The sequence below is a fragment of the Gracilinanus agilis genome, chromosome 1, assembly GCF_016433145.1.
Source record: "Gracilinanus agilis isolate LMUSP501 chromosome 1, AgileGrace, whole genome shotgun sequence".
Lineage (NCBI taxonomy): Eukaryota > Metazoa > Chordata > Mammalia > Didelphimorphia > Didelphidae > Gracilinanus > Gracilinanus agilis.
The window spans coordinates 470743100-470768157 of NC_058130.1; the positions used below are offsets into that span (position 1 = coordinate 470743100).

The 25058-nt window shown below is 34.9% G+C and overlaps 1 protein-coding gene across 2 annotated transcripts in view; it reads left to right on the plus strand.

Moving 5' to 3' along the window:
* LOC123238178 (cadherin-6) overlaps positions 1-25058 on the plus strand; it is a 104034-nt gene that overhangs the window by 34565 nt on the left and 44411 nt on the right. Inside the window, exons 2-4 of one of the 2 annotated variants that reach the window (XM_044665606.1) lie at positions 11192-11486; positions 20705-20824; positions 23490-23657. In XM_044665606.1, the coding sequence (XP_044521541.1) occupies positions 11192-11486; positions 20705-20824; positions 23490-23657 (583 nt within the window). The remainder of the gene's footprint in view (positions 1-11191; positions 11487-20704; positions 20825-23489; positions 23658-25058) is intronic. The other variant, XM_044665616.1, reaches the window with a different exon arrangement.

Consider the following 25058-nt stretch of genomic DNA (forward strand, 5'->3'; position numbering starts at 1 on the left):
AAAGAAAGAAAGAAAGAAAGAAAGAAAGAAAGAAAGAAAGAAAGAAAGAAAGAAAGAAAGAAAGAAAGAAAGAAAGAAAGAAAGAAAGAAAGAAAGACAATAGGAGGACAGAGCAAAAAGGAGGGTGAGAGAGGTGGTGAGAATTAAGACTTGAGTTAGCAACATTGTGATGAAATTAGAAGTGATAAATTTAACTGGGAGAGTAGGGACCAGGCAGAGTAGCAGATGCAAAGTTTGGTGAATCCAAATGTGTTTCTATTAACATTTTTGATGAGAATAAATTACCATAAAGAGCCTGGCACATCTGTCCCAGCTCACCTCTATTTGTTATCATTCAATTTCATTTATAAATACTCTCTATGTGAACTAGATCAGTTGAGTCACATGACAAATTGTACAATAATGTTTCTCAATCAGAAGATTTAATCTGATCCTCCTCCCCAGCAATGATTTGAAATTAGCCTTGTGGGGTGAAGCTAGGTGGCTCAGTGGATTGAGAACCAGGCCTAGAGATAGGAGGTCTTACTTCATATCTGGCCTCAGACATTACCTTGCTGAGTGACCCTGGGCTAGTCACTTAATCTTAATTGCTTAGCCCTTACCACTCTTCTGTCTTGCAATAGTTCCGAGACAGAGAGTAGGGATTTAAAAAGAAAATGGCCTTGTACCTTAAGCTGATTTACTCCAGAAGACACAGATGTATAAAATCTCAGAATAGAATAGAACTCAGGTCCTCCCTCATTTTCTACCAGTACCTAAGAAAGAAAATTCTCTCTGCAACATCCCCAGGAAGTGATAATCCTGCCTAATTTTTTTTTCTGAGAATTCTCATGAAAGAATTCCATTACCTCCTGAAGCAACCCACTGCACTTTGAGATAGCTCTAATTTTTAGGATCCTCATTCTTCCCTTTGGAACAAAGCAAAACAAGCCTAATACCGTTTCCAAAAAAAATAGCTTTTGGTGTATTTGAAGACAGTTATCATATTCTCCATATATCTTTCTTTGGTCTAAACCAGTGATTCCCAAAGTGGGTGCTACCACCCCCTGGTGGGTTCTGCAGCGATCCAGGGGAGTGGTGATCACCACAGGTGCATTTATCTTTCCTATTAATTGCTATTAAAATTTTAAAAAATAATAATTTCCAGGAGTGCTAAGTAATATTTTTTCTGGAAAGGGGACAGTAGGCCAAAAAAGTTTGGGAACCACTGATCTAAACACTCTCTCATTTTTCCAGCTAATCCTGATATAGTATCTACAGACCCTTAATTATCCTCATTACCGTACTCTGGATCTTCTCCACTTCATCCACATCTTTTCTAAAATGTGGCCCTCACAACTGAATACAATCCTACAGCTGCCATCTGACCAGGGCACCATATAATAAGATTATAACTTCCTTTTCATTGTTTAACATGTTTTTCAGTGCTTCTTAGGGTAGGCTTTTTGGCTTTGTTTTATAAATTTTTGCATTGGTTAAAGGTCCCCAAGAAATGGTAAAAGTCAAAGTTAATGTGTTTCCTTTTATCTATTTCCATTTTTTAAATTTTTAGTCAGTAGCTGGTTTAAACAGGTTATATTGGAACTTTGGTAATCAGCACTTTACCCTGTGACTTTTCCTTTAGCCCTACTCTGGTTAAGTTTTTCTACATTCCCAATTTCAACCCTTTAGGGAAATTTTATATTATTCTATCAAATCCCTTGATTTCTTGTCCTTTCTCCCCCTCATGCCTTGATAATTCTTAACTCTGAATTAGTCTCACCAACTTTCACTTCTTTCCTTTCATGCTACTGAAAAGGAACTTCCTGGATTCACTAAACAATTATTTATCTAATCTCTATTAAATTCCTCACTGAAAAAAAGCAAACATCAGTTCCTCCCTAATTGATTCTCAATCCTACTCTTAAAAACAGTTCTTCCAAGTCTTGTCCTCTGTTCTCAATTCTCTTGTCTCCCTTCAACATCCTCTCAACTGAGGACCTTGCATTTCAAACTCAATATGTCTAAAATAGAATTCATTATCATTCCTCACAAATTCATCCTTTCTAAGCCTCCATATTTCTGTGGAGGGGACAAGTGTTCTTCTAGACACCTAGGTTCACAATTTTGGCATCATTTTTTACACCTCCAATTTGCCCCCATATCTGTTAAGTTGCCAAATAATTTTTGCTTCATTCTCTACACCTTATGTTATATCTATTCCTTTCTCTCCGCTTATATTTACTATCCTAGTTCAGGCATTTATAACCTCTCATCTGAGTTATATAATAACCTCCTTACTGCTCTTCATGCATCAGATCTCTATCTACTCCAATCCATCATCAAATGGTTTTCCTAAAGCATGTCCCATACTTAACAAACTCCAATGGTTCCTTATTGCCTCAAGAATTAAATATAAACTCTTCCATTTAGCATTTAAAATTGACAACCTGACCCCTTCCTGTCTTTCTGATATTCTTAAATATTGCTCCTCTCATGTACTCAATGGTTCAGCCATGTTAGTCTACTTTCTGTTCTTTATATGTTGCTTCTTCTTTCTCCATGATTGTACTGGCCTGGAATATTCTCCCTCCTTATCACTGTCTCCTAGAATCCTTGGTTTCCTTAAAGTACCACTTTATGAGGGCCTTTCCTAGTCTTGTTCAGTCCTGTCACCTTAACTTCAATTCTAATACCTTTCCATCTAAAGTTATTATTTTGAATTTAATATATGTATATGCATATACACACACATATATATGTATATATGTCACATATATATCTTTCCATTCAAATATAATCTCCTCTGAACAAAGGAGTATTTTGCTTTTGTCTTTTGTACCCCCAGATTTATCATAATGCCTTGCACAGTAGGCATTAATACGTGTTTCTTGATGTATTGGTTGATCAGCACACAATGTTGATTACTTAGCTGTGTTCTTTCTTTGTACTTAGTACTGATTTTGAATTTTACTCAGCTAGTTAACTGTGTTCTGGTTGCATATCTGGTTATAACGATCTACAAAGTCAATTTTAATTTTTTTATGACATAACTAATTGTTCAGTATTCCCAGTACCTAATTCACTGTATCTTTATGACAATCTATTTGGTTGTACCTACTGTGAGCACTTCAAATCAAGATTCCTAAGGTTCCCCTAAAGTTAGATTTTCTTTTGTTTTGGAATGCACAATGAAATCAACTATTTCAACTCCTTGGAAGAGCCTTCAAACAACCCTTCCATTTGGCTACAGTTTTATTTATTTTTCCAATATGCTGCTAGTTCAATTCCTTCATTAGTATAGTAATTCATTGGCCATTGGACAAAGGTCAACTATTAAATCAAGTCAACAAGCATTAACTAGATACCTACTGTAAGTGAGGCACTATGCTAAGCTCTTGGAGTATAAAGAAAAGGCAAAATAAAGTCCCTACTCTCAAGAAACTGATAGTCTAATGGGGAAGGAAATATCCAAACAATTATGTACAAACAAGTTAGTTACAGAATACATAAATTAGAGATAATCTCCATGGGAAGGAACTAATATTAAGAGGGACCAGGAAAGATTTCTTTAAAAGGCAGGACTTTAACTATCATCTGAAAGAAGTCAAGAAACAAAAAGAAGAAGGGAGAGAATTCCAGACACTGAAAATGCATGTGGTTGGGAAATGGATTGTCTTGTTCAAGGAACAGCAAAGACACCAATGTCCCTGGATCTCAAAGTAATACTAGTGCAAAGAGACTAGAAAGGTAGGAAGGGGCCTGGTGATGAAATGCTTTAAAAGCCAAATAGAGCATGCTATATTTGATCCTAAAGGCAATAGGGAGCTGGGTTTTTATCAAATAGGGTTTATTAAAAAACTGGGGTTTATTGAATAAGGAGTGACATGGTTAGACCTATATTTTAAGAAGATCAGTTTGACATCTGAGTGAAGAATAGACAGAAGATAGAGAGACTAACCAGAAGGCAAAGTTAAGATATGAGGTAATGGGGATCTGCACCAGGGCAGGGGCAATTTCAGGGGCTAGAAGGAGTGTCTATGATAGATATGATGGTAGATACTATAGAACTTGGCAACCGATTGTATGTGAGAGAAGGAGAGTGAGGAGTTGAAGTTGACACCTAAACTACAAGCCAGGGTGAATGGGAGATTGGTGGCACCCTTGATTATAATAGGGAAGTTAGGAAAAGGAGAAGATCTGAAGGTTGGATAATGAGTTTCAGTTTTGGACATGTTGAGTTTCAAATATCTGTGAGACATACAGCTGGTGATACTCACTAGGCAGCTGGAGATGAAAGCCTAGAAGTCAGTAGTACCAATGGTTAAATGAATTTAGTCTTCTAAGAGCTCTATTATTCTTAGCATTCACTCCTCTCTTTTCTACCTCTCTGTCTCATCACTATATAAATTGATTGAGGATACCTAGGACTAAAAGCCATTTTGTATTTTTTCAGTGTCTCAGGCTACTGACTCCCAGAATGTGTTACCCAATGATCAACCTTCTAATGATAAATTTCTCTGTGCCTATCTAGACTGCTTCTCAGACAAGTATAGACATAATTTTCATCTATAACATGCTCAGTCTCTGTTAACATAGGTGTCAAGTACTTTGGATCAGTATATTACTTTGATAGCTTTTGCACACCCCAGTAAGACCTTTTTGGAGGCAAAGACAAATAAAATAGGCTTCAATATTGGTTAAAAGTATCAAGTAGAGAATTTTTTTCTAATAAGAAACTTGTATCTAATAAAATATATTTTCACTTAAATAAATCTTCATTCAGAATTTAATATCTACCTAATATCAGAAAAAGAAAATTCTTCCTTCTTCTTTATTCCACTGCTGCTATCATTCTTTTTGCAAGCCCTTACAGCATTTTCTGTGCTCATTAACATTATACTGGTTTGATTCAGTTAGGACCCTATTAATTTGACTAGATTAAAAATATTTTCTCTCTTAAAAATCAGCCTTTTACCATTTCTGAGAAACAATCTGGAACCATGCCCAAAGGACCATAAACTATTCACACCCTTTGCCCCAGCTCTACTACTACTAGATCTGTATTCCAAAAAAATTAAAGACAGGGGGAAAGAACCTACCCATACAAAAATATTTATAGCAGCTCTTTTTGTGGTAGTAAAGAACAGGAAACTGAAGGGATGTCAATCAATGGCTGAACAAGTTATGGTATATAATTGTAATGGAATACTATTGTGTCATAAGAAATGATAAATAAAATAAGGGCAAAAAAATTCAGAAAGACTTATAGGAAGTGATGCAAAGTTAAGTGAGAAAACCAGGAAAAAGTTGTACACAATAACAGCAGTCATATATGATGATCAACTATGAATGGCTTAACTATTATCAACAAGGCAAGGATCCAGAAAAATTCTAAGGGACTCATGACAAAAAAGGAAGAAGGAAAAAACAGAGTCTACATTGACTTGAAACATATTGTTCACTTTATTTCCTTCATGATAGTATAAGCCATATGGGTCTTGTTTCATAACATGATGAACATGGAAATGGTATTATGTGATAATATATTTACAACCTATATATAACATATTACTTGCCTTTGTGGGAGTGAGAGAGAACATGAATTGCAAAGTGTCATAAAATGAATATTAAAAATCGCATCAGCTTATAATCTGGAAGAAATAAAAATTTTAAATAAAAGACCAAAAGCAGCTATTTTAGTCCAGAAAAGTTTTTACTATATATGTAGTTTTCATCTCCTGATTACAACTCAAGTCAAACTTTCATTTCTCCCCATCATTTCTCTTTGACTTATTCCTGCATCTCATAGTGTAATTTCATAGTCTAAATAATTATAATCACAAACTTCCACAAACATTGAAAAGTAACAACCACAAGACAATTTTCAAAATATAGCAAAATACAAAAAGCTGGTTTCTTTACAATGTACCCTTTATATTATACCAGACAATTCATACTCAATAATCAAATTAAACACCTTTTTATGCACTAGAATTTTCAATCATAATAATTCCAATTCTTAAAATATTCGCTATGGATACTAACAAAGCCAAGAAGTCAATGATGCATAATTAATAAGAAAGGTATTACATATTAGCTAGCCCTTAAGGTCATTAAGAACCCATTGGAATAGAATAATAACTTTGAATTTCATTCAAAAGTCTATTGATGGTGTGGATATAAACTATAAATAATAAGAGTGAAATGTTTAATTGGCTCTGCTCTGGCTTCTTATTTTACATGTTCATGATCATTGCCATATTTTCCAACCAACTAATCAGGAACAAAATAAAAAGACAGAGTTTACATGTAAAACCCAGTTGAATTGGGCATTGGCCACGGGGAGGAAGGGGAGGGAAGAACATGAATCGCGTAACTATGGAAAAATATTCTAAAAATAAAATTAAAAAAATAAAAATAAAGAAAGACAGAGTAGATAAAAGAAGGTGGTAGAATGGAAAGACTACTGCCTCTTGAGTTGGAGGTTCTGGGTTCAAGTCTCTTACCTTTCCCTTTACCACCTATGTGACACTGGGAAAATCACAACCTCTTTGGATCTCATTCTCCTTATCTGTAAAAGGTTTCTTCAAGCTGAACACTTATCCTTTGAATATATGAAAAACTCCCCTCAAAATTTTTTTAAGAAAATTTCCTTCAAAAATAATCTGTCAACAAGTATCTTATTAAAAGGTACCTGATGTCACTGGTTTGTGGATGTAATATTCTGAGAGTCATGGCTAATTTTTACTCGATGGTGAATCATTAAGAGTGAGCCAGATGATTAAGCTTAATGGAACAACAACATTATAGTGAAATTAGTAAATGCATGCCTAAGGCAGTCTACAACCTTTTATTTGTTATATTGTTTAACTTCTGTCTTTTACAGTGCTATGATAAATGACATCACAGAAGGGGAAAAACAATTAAAACCAGAGTATTCAGAAAACCTCTAATGTCTCATTGTTGTCACTATAAAGTCACTAGCAGTGTTGCTTCTGTCTTTCCCCAAAAAAATGTCAGAAGGGGGCAGCATTGTAAGGGGACTAGAGGTGGGGGAAGGAAAAAGAATAAAAATAAATGAAGTGTTCCTGGAGCCTTTAATATTTTGGAGTATATAGAGACTGTAGCTTTGAATGATGAGGTTAAATGACTGTGCTGTGGGACAGCATTGGGATAAAAAGATGAGATTTCCACAAGTTTTCAAATATTAATAAATCAAGTTCAGGATCTCAAATATATTCCCAGTACATATTATTTGGTTTCTCTTCCTCCCTTTTATGCTGTCATAAGTGTTTATTCTATAAGTCATCAAAATGGTCTATCTTGACAGCTAGAAATAAGTTTCAGATTACTTTTATCTGAATAAATCCTTTGACCAGGCATAGTTTTCAGCCACTAAATGTGCCGTAATTATTTGTCAGTGGTCATGATAAATATCCGGTCAAGGACAAATATAGATAATTGAATATAAACAAATAAATCAGATGTGCAGACACCAGTTTTTGCCCAGTGAAAACATAATAGGTTTGATATCAGATGTAACCACTGAAGATGCACTGTGTTTGTTATGACCTAGATGTAGAAAGTATGTTTCAAAGTCATCAGAGCCAAGTTCTCAAAGCAAGTACATGAACTAGGACCATTCATTTATAAGGGAACAAGTGGTTACAAAGATTTATAACTGAGGGTGGATTTGACTTAGGAAATATTAAACTAGTTCTTGTTCTTGAATTAACTTTTTAATGCTCTTTTCAGTCTTTAGAGAGTGATGGAAAAATTAAACCTTCTCTGGTAGGACATGTGATGGTACAAGTTGACCAGAGTCATAGAAGTAGAAATAATATCCTGTCTACTTGCCTCATTTTACAGAGAAGAAAATTTATGCTCAAGAGAGGTTAAAAGATGTGATTAAGGTTACCTAATATCAGAGCTGGGACTAGAATCCAAGATTCTTGACTTCCAGTTACAGTCATTTCTACTAATACCATACTTCTTTTTCTATAGTCACATTTTTAAACCCTTACTTTCCATCTTGGAATCAATACTGTGCATTGGTTCCATGGAAGAATAGCACAAAAGTCTAGGCAATGGTGTTTAAGTGACTTGCCCAGGGTCACATAGCTGGGAAGTATCTGAGACCAGACTTGAACCCAGGACCTCCCATCTCTAGGCCTGGCTCTCAATCCACTAAGCCACCCAGTTGTCCTATAGTCATATTTTTAAACATTTCCTTAGTGTATCTTTATTTACACCATTCTCTTTATTTTTCTCGCTTTTTACGCAATTTTCCTTAGATCTCTTTTCCTTTTGTTTCTACCTGATTGCTTTCAAAAGCTACTTTTAACAAAACACTTTTATTTTCTCACAAGCTAATAAAGAAATTTAGAACCACATAGAGAAATTCAAGTGGAAACCCTATAATTGATGGTTCTTTAGCTTTTGACATTTTCTATTATAATGCAGCATTATGTGGTGGATAAATCCCAAGACCATCACAGAAGTGTCGTATCTAAAGCTCAAAAGGGAACTTCAATTTTATACTCAACCAAAATTCTCCTACACAATATCCATCTTATTTTTGAAGACCTTCAGTTTCCTCTAGGAGCTACCCATTCTGCTTTTGAATTGCTCGGACAGTGAGGAAGTTTTCCTTAGCAAAAGCCTAAATCAGCCTCTCTGCACCATCCACCCATTTTTCTTTTTTTCTCCCCTCTTTGGTCAAGCCAAAAGAATTTAATTCTTTTACCTTCTTCAATTTTTCTTCAGTTCCTCAATGATTGAGGATTCTCAGACCCTTTCAATTTTCTCTGAAGAAATTAGTTGTCTGCTCTTGGACAAATCATAAAAGCTCTCTGGCCTTCCCTTTCCTCCCTAATTAAAATGAATTGGGGCAAAGGTGTAGGGAGAGTGGGCAGAAGGCTGCTAAGTGGTACAGTGGGTAGAGCACCAGGTCTAGAGTTGGGAGAATCTGGGTAAAATCTGGCCTGAGATACTTCCTAGTTATGTGATCCTGGGCAAGTCACTTAACCCCCATTTTTCTAGCCTTTGCCCTTCTGTGTTAGAGTTGTTACTAAGACAAGAATTTTTTTTTAAAATAAGTTAAGTGAAGTAGGAGCAGATTCAATTCAATGGGCATTTTTAAGTGTATCATGGAAGGCACTGGGGATACAAAGATAAAGCAAAATACAAGACAACCCCATAAAGAGTTTACCTCCTAATGTCCCTATTCTAAATTTCATTCCAGTAGCAACTCCAGTTATTCAATTAAGTATTAATTAAATACTGGTAAGATTTAGGTAACAGTCAGATCAGTATGGCCTTTTCTTTTATTAAGCACAGGAATTTTTTTTTGTTCTTTTTTTTTCATTCAGTTCCAAATTTTCTCTCTTCCCTATTGCCTCACTCATCACCCATTAAGAAGGTAAGAAAGGGGCAGCTGGTAGCTCAGTGTACTGAGAACCAGGCCTACAGATGGGAGGTTCAAATCTGGCCTCAGACACTTCCTACCTGTGTGACCCAGGGCAAGTCACTTAACCTCCATTGCCTAACTGCTACCACTCTTCTGACTTGGAAGTAGTATTGATTCTAACATAATATTTATTCTAAGATGGTAGGTAAGGCTTTAAAAAATAAAATAAAATAAAAATTTTTAAAAGAAGGTAAGAAAACAAAACCCATTACAAGTATAAAAATATGTATAGTCTTGCAAAACAAAGAGAGAATGCTTCATTCTGCACTGAAACTTTCAGTTATCTATCTGGAGGTGGATTGGTTATTTCATCATGAGGTCTTTTCCATTAAAACTGCCCACCACAACAATAATGTGTTGCCTTTCTATACCTGCATGGCAGTCCTGAACACCTGGTTTAAAATCCTTCTAAACAAAAAAAAAAAAAAAGAATTTTCTAAAATCTTATAAACAATAAATAAAAATATAAAATCTTCTACATATAAAATAATAATCTTAGAAATAAAAGCCATTCTGTGACTAGTTTGAAATTATCTGATGCCCTGTGAAGGACTTTTGGTGTTTTCTAATGCAAAAACATGAGGAAAGAAGAGAGCAGCAGTGACCTGCATCTTTGGAAAGTCTGCATCAGGGTTAGACCCATAAATTATCTGTAGCTGGTATTGGCAGGTCAAAAAAAGCCCCCAAGGGGGCAGCTGGGTAGCTCAGTGGATTGAGAGCCAGGCCTAGAGATGGGAGGGCCTAGGTTCAAAACTGATCTCAGACACTTCCCAGCTGTGTGACCCCGGGCAAGTCACTTGACCCCCATTGCCCACCCTTACCACTCTTCCACCAAGGAGCCAAAACACAAAAGTTAAGGGTTAGAAATGTTTAAAAAAAGCCCCCAAATGTGATTTGGGTAGCTATTCCACTGGGGTTAGGACAATAACATATAAGTATGTTGTCGTGTTTTGCTTTTCCCAACTAACAATTATTTATTACATGTACTACGTGCTATGTGCCATGTGCCAGGCATCATACTCTGTCCCAGACAAAGGCAAAAAAATATATATTTGAGATATATATATATATATATATAGCCTGTGGTCTGAGGGAACTTACATTCTATCTCCTTTTTTAAAATGAGAATTTAATACAAACTTCATAAGTCAAGTCAATGCTAATGAGGAAGGCAGTCATAGATCTGCCAGGTCTGGAGTTAGGAAAAATTCAATGACAAGTACTAGTACAAAAAATTAGAACTAGAACAAAGAATTACAGTGATTTAAATGTGTAGTTTGACATTTATTTTTAAAGTGAATATAAGAAAAGAGATGCTAAGCCCTGAAGCAGTTTCCAACGTGGTCAGTCGCCTCCACTCTATCTTCTTTTCTCATAATTTTAATAAAGGAAAAGTACCCAAAGTACCACCCAGCTACCAGGTTGCAGTCCTGGCTATACTAGTGATAAGCTGTGACTCAGAGCAAGGCATTTAACTTTTCTTGGTGTCATTTTCCTTTTCTACAAAATTATGAAGTTGAGATTTATGTGGTTCTTTTCAGATCCAACTCTTCTAGGATTAGAAACTTTCCTCATCTCATTGTGACATGAATTTACAAGCAAGGGTGAAAAGAATACCAAAAATGAAATATCCCAGAACACTTTAGATGAAAATAAATGAGTGCTGATAAATTATATGTCATAATCCTGGGGGTAGGTTTTGAATTTTACCTTTTTTTCCTTTTTTTCTTTCTATACTAGTTACATTCAGACCAAGATAGAGGAGATGGATCACTTAAATATATCCTTTCAGGAGATGGAGCTGGAGATCTCTTCATAATTAATGAAAACACTGGAGACATCCAGGCCACCAAGAGGCTAGACAGGGAAGAAAAGCCTGTGTATATCCTTAGGGCTCAGGCTATAAACAGAAGAACAGGAAGACCAGTAGAACCAGAGTCTGAGTTCATCATAAAGATCCATGATATCAACGATAATGAACCTATGTTCACCAAGGATGTTTACACAGCCACTGTTCCTGAAATGTCTGATGTTGGTAAGTGATATTCTTAAACTTGGCCCAAACTTGTGTTTCTTTTTTTTTCCTATAAAGATATGATCTGACCAAGAAACTCGGCTGGTTAGAATAATTCAAACACTGAATTCTTAAAAGTAAATATTTTTTAAAAAGCTTCATTAAAGCCTTTTAGAAATGATTCTAGTTTCTAAGTCTTGGATCATTGTTCATGAGAGTTACCCTTGGTTTTTCTGCCATAAATCATGGAAAAGAGTGCTTGCTCTAATGCTTTACTAAAATGGAGTTGGGGGAGAGTATGAAGGGAATTCTGGGAAGATGGCGGCATAGAAGCAGCAAGACTCTAGACTTCCATAAAGCCCTTCACCACCAATCAAGGACAAAAAGCTCTGAGGGAACAGAAAACCAAATCTGACAACAGAACAGAGCTGGGGGATCCTCCAACTAAACCCAACTTAAAAGGTACACAGAAAAAAATAAAAAAAGAGAAAAAAAGCCTGAATTCTTAGAACTGTCAGGTGGGAGGGGAAAGAAAGGAGGAAGATCCTAGACCCCCTCCTCCACCTAATGTGCTGAGTCTCCAGCTGATCCTGTAATCTCTGAGTGGTCTGGGGCACTAGTCCGAGGGCGTGCCTTGTTGGCACAACTGTGCCAAACTCAAGGCTCTGATTATGAACAGTAGGGAGGCTGCTGGGGGAGAAACCCAGAGAGGTTGAACATACACTCCATTTGGTATTGCCCACGCCCCTTTCTCTCAAGGTTTTGACCTCAGGGCACTTGAAGCTGTGCAGATAAACCCCACCTTGCTTAAAACTCTAAATACAACAGACAAGAAGTCTTCAGAGGGCAGGGAAGCACGAACACCCCTCTCCCACAGACTACAGGGAAAGTAGCCAGAATCACTTCTTTAGCTTTTAGCACCAGCTGGGGAAAATCTGGCATCAGGTCCCCACTAACCTAATTAATTAACAAAACAGAGAGAAAGCCCTCCCAGGACTGAATAGCTGAAACCCACAGATAAAAAAATGGTCAAAGGACCAAGATTACAGCCAATTACAGGGGAGAAAGAAGGAAAAAAATATGAGTAAACAACAGAAAAAGAAAAAAGAAACCACAATCTACATCTTCTATCCAAAAATTGAACAAAGAGCAAATGGATCAGAAGATAAAGGAACACCAAAGAAAAAACAAAGAAACTTCAGTAAAATGGACACAGGCTTTGGAAGAACTTAAAATTCAATTAACTCAAGAATTCAAAATTCAATTAACTCAAGAACTCAAAATTCAAATAACTCAGGAACTCAGAAAACAATCAACAGAGACTGAAGACAACTGGGGAAAGGAAATACATTATCTAAAACAATAAAATAATGTCTTAAGAGCCCAAAGTGCCTGGCTGAAAAATGAAGCAAAGTTGGTGAAAGATGATCTACAAAGAAAATCAGACCAGAAGGCGAAGGATGACCAAAAAGCCAGGGACGAAATTCAGTCTTTAAAAATGAGAATTCAACAACTATAAGAAAATGACTTCACAAGGCAGCAAAAATATATAAAACAAAATTTAAAAAATGAAAAATTTGAGGGAAATATGAAACCTCATTGACACAACTACAGATCTGGAAAACAGATCTCGAAGAAACAATTTAAGAATTATTGGTCTACCAGAACATCATGACAAAAGAAAAAGCCTGGACATCATCCTACAGGAAATTATACAAGAAAACTGTCCTGACATTCTCAAACAAGGGGGAAAAGTGGAAATTGAAAGAATCCACAGATCATCTCCTACATTTAGTCTATAACTGACAACCTCCAGGAATATTACAGCCAAATTTAAAAACTACCAGACCGAGACAAAAATATTACAAACTGCTAAGACAAAGTCATTCAGATACCAGGGAACCACAGTTAGAATAACACAGGATCTGGCTGCATCTTCATTGAAGGACCAGAAGGCATTGAATATAATATTCCAGAAAGCAAGAAAGCTGGGTTTGCAACTAAGAATTAACTCTCTAGCAAAACTGACTATATTCTTGCAGGGGAAAGTATGGTCATTCAACAAAATTGAAGACTTCCAAGCATTCATAAAGAAAAAAAGAGACTTAAACAGAGAGTTTGCTGCCCAAACAAAGAACTCAAGAGAATCATAATAAGGTAATTAAGAGAATGGGGGAAAAAAAACAACAAAAAAAAACTTTTCTTTAAGGGACCCAATAAGTTCAATTGACTTATATCCCTATAAGAAAAGAAGATATTGGTAACTCTTAAAAATTGTTATTATCAACAGGGTAGCTAGAAGAAGTACAGTTAGAGGGAACAGGGCCAAACTGCATAGGATGAAATGTCAAAATGTCAAGATATATATAACTAGAGGCAAAATAAAAGGAGATAATATTAAGAGAAATGGGAAAACAGACAAAATGGAGTGAATTTCTATTTCATAAAGAAGCACATGGGGTGAACAGGGAAGAAGACCAATACAATGGAAGAATAAAGAGGTTGGAGAAAGGAAATATTTAATTCTTAAGTGCATTGACATTAACTTAAAGAGGGAAGAACAATCAGATCCATTGGGGCAGAGAATTAATTAGCACCCTATAGAAAAGTAGAAAGGTAACAAACTGACTAGTGGGGAGGGAAGCAATACTAAGGAGGGAGAGGGTGGGGGTGGGGGCGTAGCTTAAAAAAGGTCCCAAAGAATAAGAGGGGAATAAGAAGGGAGGGGGGAGAAACGGAACTACAAAAAGGGAGGGAGTTAGGGGAACTGATTAAAAACAAAACAATGGTATAGAAGGAAATAGTGAAAGAAGAAAGGGCAAGACAAAGAGAGGGAATCAAAATGTTGAGGAATACACAGTTGATAATTATAACTCTTAATGTCAATGGGATGAACTCACCCATAAAATGGAAACAAATAGCAGAGTGGATTAGAAACCAAAATCCTACCATATGTTGTCTACAAGAAACACACATGAGACAGGTAGACATATATAGAGTAAAAATGAAAGGCTGAAACAAAATCTATTGTACTTCAACTGAAAAAAAAGAAGTCAGGAGTTGCAATCATGATTTCTGACAGAGCCAAAGTAAAATTAGATCTGGTTAAAAGAGATAGGGAAGGGAATTACATCCTGATAAAAGGCAGGATAAACAATGAAGAAATATCAGTACTCAATACATATGCACTAAATGGTATAGCATCTAAATTTATAAAGGAGAAACTGGCAGAGCTCAAGGAGGAAATAGATAATAAAACTGAAAGAATAGGAGACCTGAACCTTCCCCTATCAGATATAGATAAATGAAGCAAAAAAAAAAAATAAGAAAGATAAGAGAGGTAAATGAAAAATTAGTTAATAGATATATGGAGAAAAACAAACAGGGACAAAAAGGAATACTACTTCTTTTCAGCAGCACATGGAACATTCACAAAGATTGACCATGTACTAGGGCATAGAAACATGACAAACAAATGCAAAAAAGCAGAAATAATAAATGCAATCTTATGAGATCATGATGCAATAAAAATAGTTATTAGCAAGGACACATGGAGAAGCAAAACAAAAACTAATTGGAAATTAAATAATATGATTCTCCAAAATAAGTTAGTTAAAGAACAAATCATAGAAACAATTAATAATTGCATTGAAGAGAATGAAAACAATCAGACTTCTTACCAAAACCTATGGGATACAGCCAAAGCAGTACTAAGGGGAAATTTATATCCTTGAGTGCATATATTAACAAATTAGGGAGGGAAGAGGTCAATAAATTGGGCGTGTAACTTAAAAAACTAGAAATTGAACAAATTAAAAATCCCCAGATGAAAAAAAAATTAGAAATACTAAAAATCAAAGGAAAAATTAATAAAATTGAAAGTTAAAGAACTATTGAATTAATAAATAAGACTACAAGATGGTACTTTGAAAAAACAGAAAAAATAGACAAAGTACTTGTAACTAATAAAAAAAAAAGGAAAGAAGAAGACCAAATTAATAGTATCAAAGAAGAAAAGGGAAACCTCACCTCTAATGAAGGGGTAATTAAGGCAATCATTAAAAATTATCTTGCCCAATTATATGGCAATAAATATAGCAATCTAGGTCAGTGATGGGCAAACTGCAGCCCGTGGGCCAGATGCAGCCCCCTGAAATGTTCAATCCAGCTGTGCGACATTATTCCTAATCTGACAAATACAACGAGTAGGATACAATACAATGAAACTTGGAAAGAGTTGCCTTAGAAACAGACTGACAGATGAACATTTCCTTTCCTTTGCCTCTCTCTTTAAAAAGTTTGGCCATCACTGATCTAGGTGATGTGGATAAATATTTACAAAAATATAAATTGCTTAGATTAACAGCTGAAGAAGTAGAATACTTAAATAATCCAATATTGGAAAAAGAAATTGAACAAGCCATCAAAGAACTTCCAAAAAAAAAGTCGCCAGGGCCTGATGGATTCACAAGTGAATTCTATCAAACATACAAAGAACAAATTATCCCAATACTATACAAATTATTTGACATAAGCAAAGAAGGAGTTCTACCAAATTCCTTTTATGACACTAATGTTACAGATTCCAAAGCCAGTCAGACCAAAAACAGAGAAAGAAAATTATAGACCAATCTCCCTAATGAACATAGATGCAAAAATCTTGTATAGAATTCTAGCAAAAAGACTCCAGCAAGTGATCAAGAGGGTTATCCATCATGATCAGGTAGGATTTATACCAGGAATGCAAGGATGGTTCAACATTAGGAAAACCATCCACATAATTGACCATATCAACAAGTTAACAAGCAAAAATCACATGATTATCTCAAAAGATGCTGAAAAATCCTTTGACAAAATACAACACCCATTCCTATTGAAAACACTAGAAAGTATAGGAATAGGACCTTTCCTAAAAATAATAAACAGTATATATCTAAAACCATCAACAAGCATCATATGCAATGGGGATAAATTAGAAGCCTTCCGAATAACATCAGGTATGAAACAAGGATGCCCATTGTCACCTCTATTATTTAACATTGTACTAGAAACACAAGCAGTAACAATTAGAGAAGAAAAAGAAATTGAAGATATTAAAATAGATAATGAGGAGACCAAGCTATCACTCTTTGCAGATGATATGATGTTCTACTTAAAGAATACTAGAGAATCAACTAAAAAGCTAGTGGAAATAATCAACAACTTTAGCAAATTTGCAGGATACAAAATAAATGCACATAAATCATCAGCATTTCTATATATTTCCAACACATCACAACAGGAAGAATTAGAAAGAGAAATACTAGTTAAAATCACCCTAGACAATATAAAATACTTAGGAATCTATCTAACAAAACAAACACAGGAATGATACGAACACGACTACAAAACACTTTCCACACAATTAAAACTAGATCTAAACAATTGGGAAAACATTGATTGCTCATGGGTAGGACAAGCTAACATAATAAAATGACCATTCTACCCAAATTAATTTACTTAGTGACATACCTATCAAACTAACAAGAAACTTTTTTACTGAATTAGAAAAAACTATAACAAAGTTCATTTGGAAGAATGAAAGATCAAGAATATCAAGGGAAATAATGAAAAAAAATGTGAAGAAAGGTGACCTAGCAGTACCAGATATTAAGCTGTACTATAAAGCACTGGTCATCAAAACAATATGGTACTAGCTAAGAGACAGAAGGGTGGATCAGTGTAATAGATTTGGGGTAAGTGACATCAGCAAAACAGTCTATGATAAACCCAAAGAGCCCATCTTTTGGGACATGAATCCACTATTTGACAAAATCTGCTGGGAAAACTGGAAAACAATATGGGAGAGATTAGGTTTAGATCAACATCTCACACCCTACACCAAGATAAATTTAGAATGGGCGAATGACTTGAATATAAAGAGGGAAACTATAAGTAAATTAGGTGAACACAGAATAGTATACTTGTCAGATCTCTGGGAAAGGAAAGATTTTAAAATCAAGCAAGAGTTAGAAAAAAATACAAAATGTAAAATAAATAATTTTGATTACATTAAATTAAAAAGGTTTTGTATAAATAAAAACAACGCAACCAGAATCAGAAGGGAGACAACAAACTGGGAAAAATCTTTATAACAAAAAACTCTGACAGAGGTCTCATTACTCAAATATACAAGGATCTAAATCAATTGTATAAAAAGAACAAGCCATTCCCCAATTGATAAATGGGCAAGGGCCATGAAGAGGCAATTTTCAAATAAAGAAATCAAAACTATCCATAAGCACATGAGAAAGTGTTCTAAATCTCTCATAATTAGAGAAATGCAAATCAAAACAATTCTGAGGTACCACCTCACACCCAGCAGATTGGCTAAAATGACAGCAGGGGAAAGTAACAAATATGGGAGGGGATGGTGCAAAATTGGAACATCAATGCATTGCTGGTGGAGTTGTGAACTGATCCAACCATTCTGGATGGCAATTTGGAACTATGTCCAAAGAGCACTAAAAGACTGTCTTTTTTTTGACCCAGCCTTACCATTGCTGGGTTTGTATCCCAAAGAGATCATAGGGAAAAATACTTGTACAAAAATATTGATAGCCATACTCTTTGTGGTGGCAAAAAACTGGGAAACTAGGGTATGCCCTTCAATTGGGGAATGGCTGAACAAATTGTGGTATATGCTGGTGATGGAATACTATTGTGCTCAAAGGAATAATAAACTGGAAGAATTCCATGTGAACTGGAATGACCTCAAGGAATTGATGCAGAGTGAAAGGAGCAGAGCCAGAAGAACACTGTACACAGAGACTGATACACTGCAGTAAAATCAAATGTAATGGACTTCTATTCTAGCAACAACACAATGACCCAGGACAGAAAGATGAGGTGACAATAAAAAATATATATAATTTTATATATTTTGACTCTCACTACCCATGTGAAATCTAATATTCACAGATTTCATTCTTCTAAATTAAGGGAGAATATAAAGGAAAGTTAATTTTTTTTAATGCTGTAATTGCACACCTTACCCATTTTGTGATAATCCTAGAGTCAAAGCAACTTGTATGTTTGCATTGTAGTCTCATTAAAAAGTTACAACCACATTTTAAATTGCCAAAATGATAAAAAGAAAACTTCTTATAGTCTTTATGGAAGTGTGATCACAAATTCTACAGTTTACTCATACAGATCCACCAGGCTGAAACAATTCAATTCACTAAAATAATGTGAAACTTAGCAGAATTCTGGTCATGATAGGTTTCGCTATTTGCATTTTTTCTAACTCTAGGAATCAGAATCCATGAGCAAAGTAATTGCAATATGGATGAAAACTCTTAATAGAAAAGTCATTCAGGGAAAGACATTCCCTTCTGATTGGATTAAAGAACAAGTGTCAGGCTAATGAAATCATTATCTTTATTTTTATTATTAACATCTTATGAAATACATTAAAGAGCCATAAATGAATAGGTTTAAATGGTGAAAGAAAATAGTTCTCACTAATAAAAGATTGATTAAAGAATTACATTTGTTAGAATAATCAAAAGTTACTCTGAAATACTAAATTCATTTCTTCCTAAATAGGCATAAAAATAGTCTATGAATTTATTTCTCCCCTCCATGCCCTGAAGGCCAGTAGCAATGTACCCCAGAGTGACTCATTATAGGTCTGTGAATACATTCATGAATGTAAACTACTCTTGAAGCTAATTCTATATTCAGCTTAAATACACTTCTCAAGACAATACGTTTTATATTTTTACTAGCAACTAAATATAGTTGTTTTCCCTTTACTGAAGTCAAAAACCACTTCTTTTCAAGGGTCAAGAATCACCTCTTAGTTGTAGTGTCCTAGATTTTAGTGAGCAAGTTGATATTCTTCCTTATCTATATCTTTCTCAATTTTACAGGCTTTGAGATGTATTTATTTGAACCTTTATATTCATTAAATATTCCATTGCTATACTTTGAACATACACTTGAGGTTATATAGTCTAAGCTTACATAAAAGTAAATTGAGACTTAGGAAAGTTCATTGATTTGCCCAAAGCTACATAGTGATTTGGTACCACCTTCCATCAATTACATTGTATTAATATGCATTTTATAGAAATATATACATTACTATACATTTTATTATCATTTCCCTAAATAGAATGCAAGCTTCTTGAGGTTAGGAACTATTCAAATTTTTTCCTTTCTATATTTTCAGTGCCTAATACTTTGCCTGACATACAGAAGGTTCTTCATAAATGTTTGCTAATTAATAACGGAGCTGGTAATAGACTAGTATCTGATCCCAAGTCAATTCTCTTTTGGTACTGCTGAATTTGAACAAAATGGTAAATTGAAGCAGATCTCTGAGTAAGAAAACTTTTATTAGAAGAGGAACACGATCTGTCAATAAACAAGTCAGTGTCTTGCCACCATTCATGCCAAAGACCTCAAACAATAGTCAGTTCCCTTTTTATATGTTTTAGGAAGTATAGAACTAAGAACAGAATGGAGTGGATGGCATCATGAGACTAAATACAAAATGACTGGTTACAAAGCTGAAGCCCGGGGAACACCATAAATGGTTCAAAGTTTGTAATGGGAACTAACAACAACCCTGTTTCTTCTCCCATGAACCTAAGAAGTACTCATTTTTGGAGCTCAGGTGCAAGTTAGAGATCCAGACTTTTGGACAGCAAACCAGACATCCTTGAAGGATTGTTTTGTGGCATAAAGATACAAGACCCAAAATTCCCTTTCTCATCCATTCCCTAAGGTTAATAGAATTCCTTGAGGCCAGACCAGATCAGTGATTAGCAGGAGAGCTGGATTTCTAAATATTACAAACTAACTGAATTCTGACGTAACTTCAGAGTCAAAAAAAACAGGACTTAAGCCATTATAGGACAAAATCACTTAATCAAATAAGAAAATAATGGAGGATCAATTTTAATCCTCTTGCTTTCTATTACATCATACATCTTGAGACACTCAAGTTTAAATATTTTAACTTTATTTTCCTAAGGAAAATGCTTCATCCCTCTGTTTATCTAGATCCCTATTCCCTGGGACCTTTCCTAGATGTTAGTAATTCTTATTTTACTTACCTCATGCTAAATTAAAACATAGTGTGTGGTTGTGTTTGAAGGTAAGATTTTGCTTTCACCTGATGTGTCTAGCTTTTAAAAATGTAATATCATATCTCTTAAATCAATATAAAAATGTTTTTTTCATTCCAGGCACTTTTGTTGTTCAAGTCACTGCAACTGATGCTGACGATCCCACCTATGGGAACAGTGCTAAAGTAGTCTACAGTATTCTCCAAGGACAACCCTATTTTTCCGTTGAGTCTGAAACAGGTTAGAAGTTCTTACCATTACGTCCTTTATAATATCTCTAATTTAAATAACATTTTAAATCAATCTAGTATATGTTACATGAAAACATCAAAGTGATTACATTTTCCTCAAAGTAAAACCTGCAAATGGGACAACTGAATTATTTTAATCAAAGTGTAATAAATATAATTAAGATGTTACGTATGAACCCTTTCCACCATTTTAAAATAAAAATCACAGGTGTTTTACTGTTTATCTTGGCCTGTGGCTGAGGACCAAAATTTTTCCTGGGAATAAAATGAAATAGATGAATTTTCCCTTTGAACATTCAGTTTTCTAGCATTTTTACCAAGTTTAACAAACTTATGATAGCTAGATTTTTGAATGGAACCTATTTGAAACATATTGTTTTAGAGTGATTTTGATTTTTATAAGATAAGAATTGAGTTTTAGTGAGATTAAGTAATTTTTCCAAAGCCATAAAGTATTAGAAGTAGGATTCAAACTGAAGTCTTCTTGACTCCAAAGACAGCATGCTTCCACTATTCCAGGACTGAGTGTGAACTTGAAGAAGATTCTACAAAGAATCAGAAAGATGAGGTGACAATAAAAAAAAATCAGGATTTTTTTCACTAATGTCTTTTTTATTTATTTCTTAACCCCAATCTTCCTTCCTAGAATCAATACTGTGTTTTGGTTCCAAGGCAAAAGAGCAGTAAGGGCTGGGTAATGGGGGTTAAGTGACTTGCCCAGGTTCACACAGCTATGAAGTGTCTGAGGTCACATTTGAACCCAAGACCTCCCATCTCTGGGTCCAGCTCTCAATCCACTGAGCCACCCAGTTGCCCTCCATAGATTATGTCTTAAGTATTAGAAGGAATAAAGAATGATAAGCAAGCGTCCCTCTCCTGAAGCCAACATCAAAGAAATAAGTTTGAACCCTGAAGTGAAGGAAAAGATCATTAAAAGGGGATATTTTTGTCCTCTTCCAAAATAATAGCATTGTTATAACATATTACCAGATACAAAGAGATCATAGAGTGCTAACAGTGTAAGTTGATAGACACTCCTCCCAGAGGACAAGTTGACTTTTGAAAATCTTTCTAAACTGAGTATTCTATGATTCTCTGATGTAGTACTCACTATATCATGGTTAACTTATCAGAGGTTCACTGTATTGTGTGTTTTTTAAAAATATATATCTAATTCTGTATTGCGGAGTTACACTTATCGAGGCACACTATTGGTTGATGGAATGGAAGGCGACCAATCACAGCATTGTCTTCTATATCCTGAGCGCTAATTGGCTCAGTGACTGTAGATTAATAAGAGTGTGGAAAAAGGTTTATAGGAGAGTGGGAAGGGTTTATAAAGTCTTAAAATATACATATAAATAATAAAATAAATATAATAGCACTACTTCATGAATTTTTAGCTACCATGGGGATATCTGGTATGTAACACCTACCATAGGTAAGGGATCACTGGATATCTCTCTACTCCCAAGAGAACAACCTTTAATGAGCTTGGGAAAATTCTAAATGTTTTAACATACCAGTAATAGTAATAATGATGATCATAATGGTAGTTGTCTTGTCAGTTTTCAAAGACAGGTGGTGCAAATTTTATTTAACTCCAATTTATAGATTAGAAATCTCAAGTTCAGAGTGCTGATGGTGTTAACTGAGGTTCTAATAACAAAGATAGGAATGATACAGCTGACACGCAAACTCAGGACTTCTGTCTACAATCTAGTAATTTTTCCATACTTTTGAGGAAAATGTTAATTTTTTGCAGCTTTTCTGAGTAGGGAAATCCTCAAAATTATGTTCATTACATTACTCTTTAAAAGGCAGTTTCAGGTAAGGAACAGTATTCTGGAAGAGGAGCCTGAAAGACCTTCATTAAAATCCTTTTTTTAAAAAACATACTCAGTTGTTACCCTGAGAAAATAATTTAACTTCTCCTCTGAGTTTTTTTGAGATAATTTCCTCATCTGTAAAATTATTATTGGTCGCACAATTGTTTCTGATTCTTTATGACCCAATGTGGGGTTTTCTTGGCAAAGATATTGGAATGGTTTGCTATTTCTTTCTCCAGCTCATTTTACAGATAAGGAAAAGGAGGCAAAAAGGATTAAAAGACTTTCATCTGCTCACATGACTACTAAGTGTATAAGGCCAGATTTGAACCCAGAAAGATGGAACTCCTGACTCCAGGTCCAGCACTCTATCTGTTGTACCACCTAGCTACATTAACTATAAGCTGAGAATTATAATGCAACCCACCTCACAAGGTTGTGAAGATCTAATGACATAATGCCTGTAAAGCACTTTGCAGACCTGAAAAAGCACCATGTGATGCTAGGTAACATGGAGATCATTTAACTGTCAGCCAATTAAATGAGAAAACAGTTGAAGTCAGGAAGAAAATTAAAGGATTTAATAAGATCAATATAATATGTGACCTTGCTTAAGATAAGTGTCATATATTATTTCTAGATGTCATATCACACAGCTAGCATCCTAAAATGCCACGTGAAATTATCATAATTTGATGACCTGGATTGTGACACAATATTTTTACTCGCTTTAGGTAATGATTATATAGTGATGAATCTTTTAATGCATTTTGTAAATCGATAATGTCGACATGTCTTCCCATTTCTGAATTCTCATATTTGCAGGCATCATCAAAACAGCACTGCTCAACATGGACCGAGAAAACAGAGAGCAATACCAAGTGGTTATTCAAGCTAAGGACATGGGAGGCCAAATGGGAGGCTTATCTGGGACCACCACAGTGAACATCACCCTGACTGATGTGAATGACAATCCTCCACGTTTTCCTCAGAGTATGAATCCTTCACATATCATCTTTCTTGCAAAGCCCATACATGACAGAATTGATTTTTCGTTTCAGTTATTATCATTGCTACAAAAAAGAACCCAATGAGTGCTGCCACTAAAACAATTTTAAACTGTATTGTCTACAATGCTTAACTCAAGTAGACAGTGATTACTTTTTGTTTCATATCTTTTATATTAGTGATTAGCATTAGGGATGAAAAATGTAAGCAGTCATTTAAGAGTAGCATTTTTACTTTCAATTTCTTCATCAGACAGACTCTACTAAAAACAAAAATCTGACTACAGAATATATGTGCAAATATATTGTGAACTATTAGTGAATTTTTTATTTGAGTTTTATGGATTTTAGCCAATTATAGAATATTTTTTAATCACCCAAAATGTCTGGAGGCAAGAACATATTATTTTTAGTTTTATAAAAGTAATAATGACTATGAATTTTTAAAAATGTATCTTTGCTTTACCCTGTCACTTATTAGCTATATAAGCATGGACATATCACTTTCTTTCCCTGGGCTTCAATTTCCCTCTTGGAAAGATGAGAAACTTGGACTAGATTATTTCTAATATTCTTTAATATTTTGAATATTATTTCTAATAATATAAAATTCTTTAATATTTTATCCTATAATTTCCACATCGTTTTAGCTGGAATTTCAGTCTACTTATCATTTTTTTCTATTCTATGACTGGCTTGAGTGATGACATTGGAAAATAAAAAGTCCTTTTTTTTTTTTTTTAAAGAAAAAGTTTTTCCTATCAATGCCTTTCAGAGAAACTTAATTACTTATTTTTTTTAAACCCTTACCTTCCATCTTGCAATCCATACTCTATATGGATTCCAAGTCAGAAAAGGGCTAGGCAATGGGGGCCAAGTGACTTGCCCAGGGTCACACAGCTAGGAAGTGTCTGAGGCCAGATTTGAACCTAGGACCTCCCATTTCTAAACCTGGTTCTCAATCCACTGAGCCACCCAGCTGCCCCCAATCACTCTCTTTTAATCATCAGCTCAAGTTCTTTTATAGTTATGATGATAGATGGTCTTGAAATAAGTAAGGATAACACACACAAAGATAGTGTTTGTTATTTTTTTACTTAGTCTCCTAGCATTGGGTTTTTTTATTGAAAAAAATTCTATAAAGTTACCCTAATTAGGTGTTAAGTACCCTGTTAGGTGCTTGGGATCCAGAGACCAAAACAAAACAATTTATTGTCCTCATAGGGCTTGCTTTCTACCTTGGCTGATCTTTTGTAAATGAAAAAGTAGGGTGACATGGAAATTAATGAAAGAGACAGAGACAATATGGAAAAAATGTAGGGTCCAGGTTTGGATGGGGAAAAGTGAAGGTAGGTTTCAGAAAGAAGCGGCCCCTGAACTGAGCTCA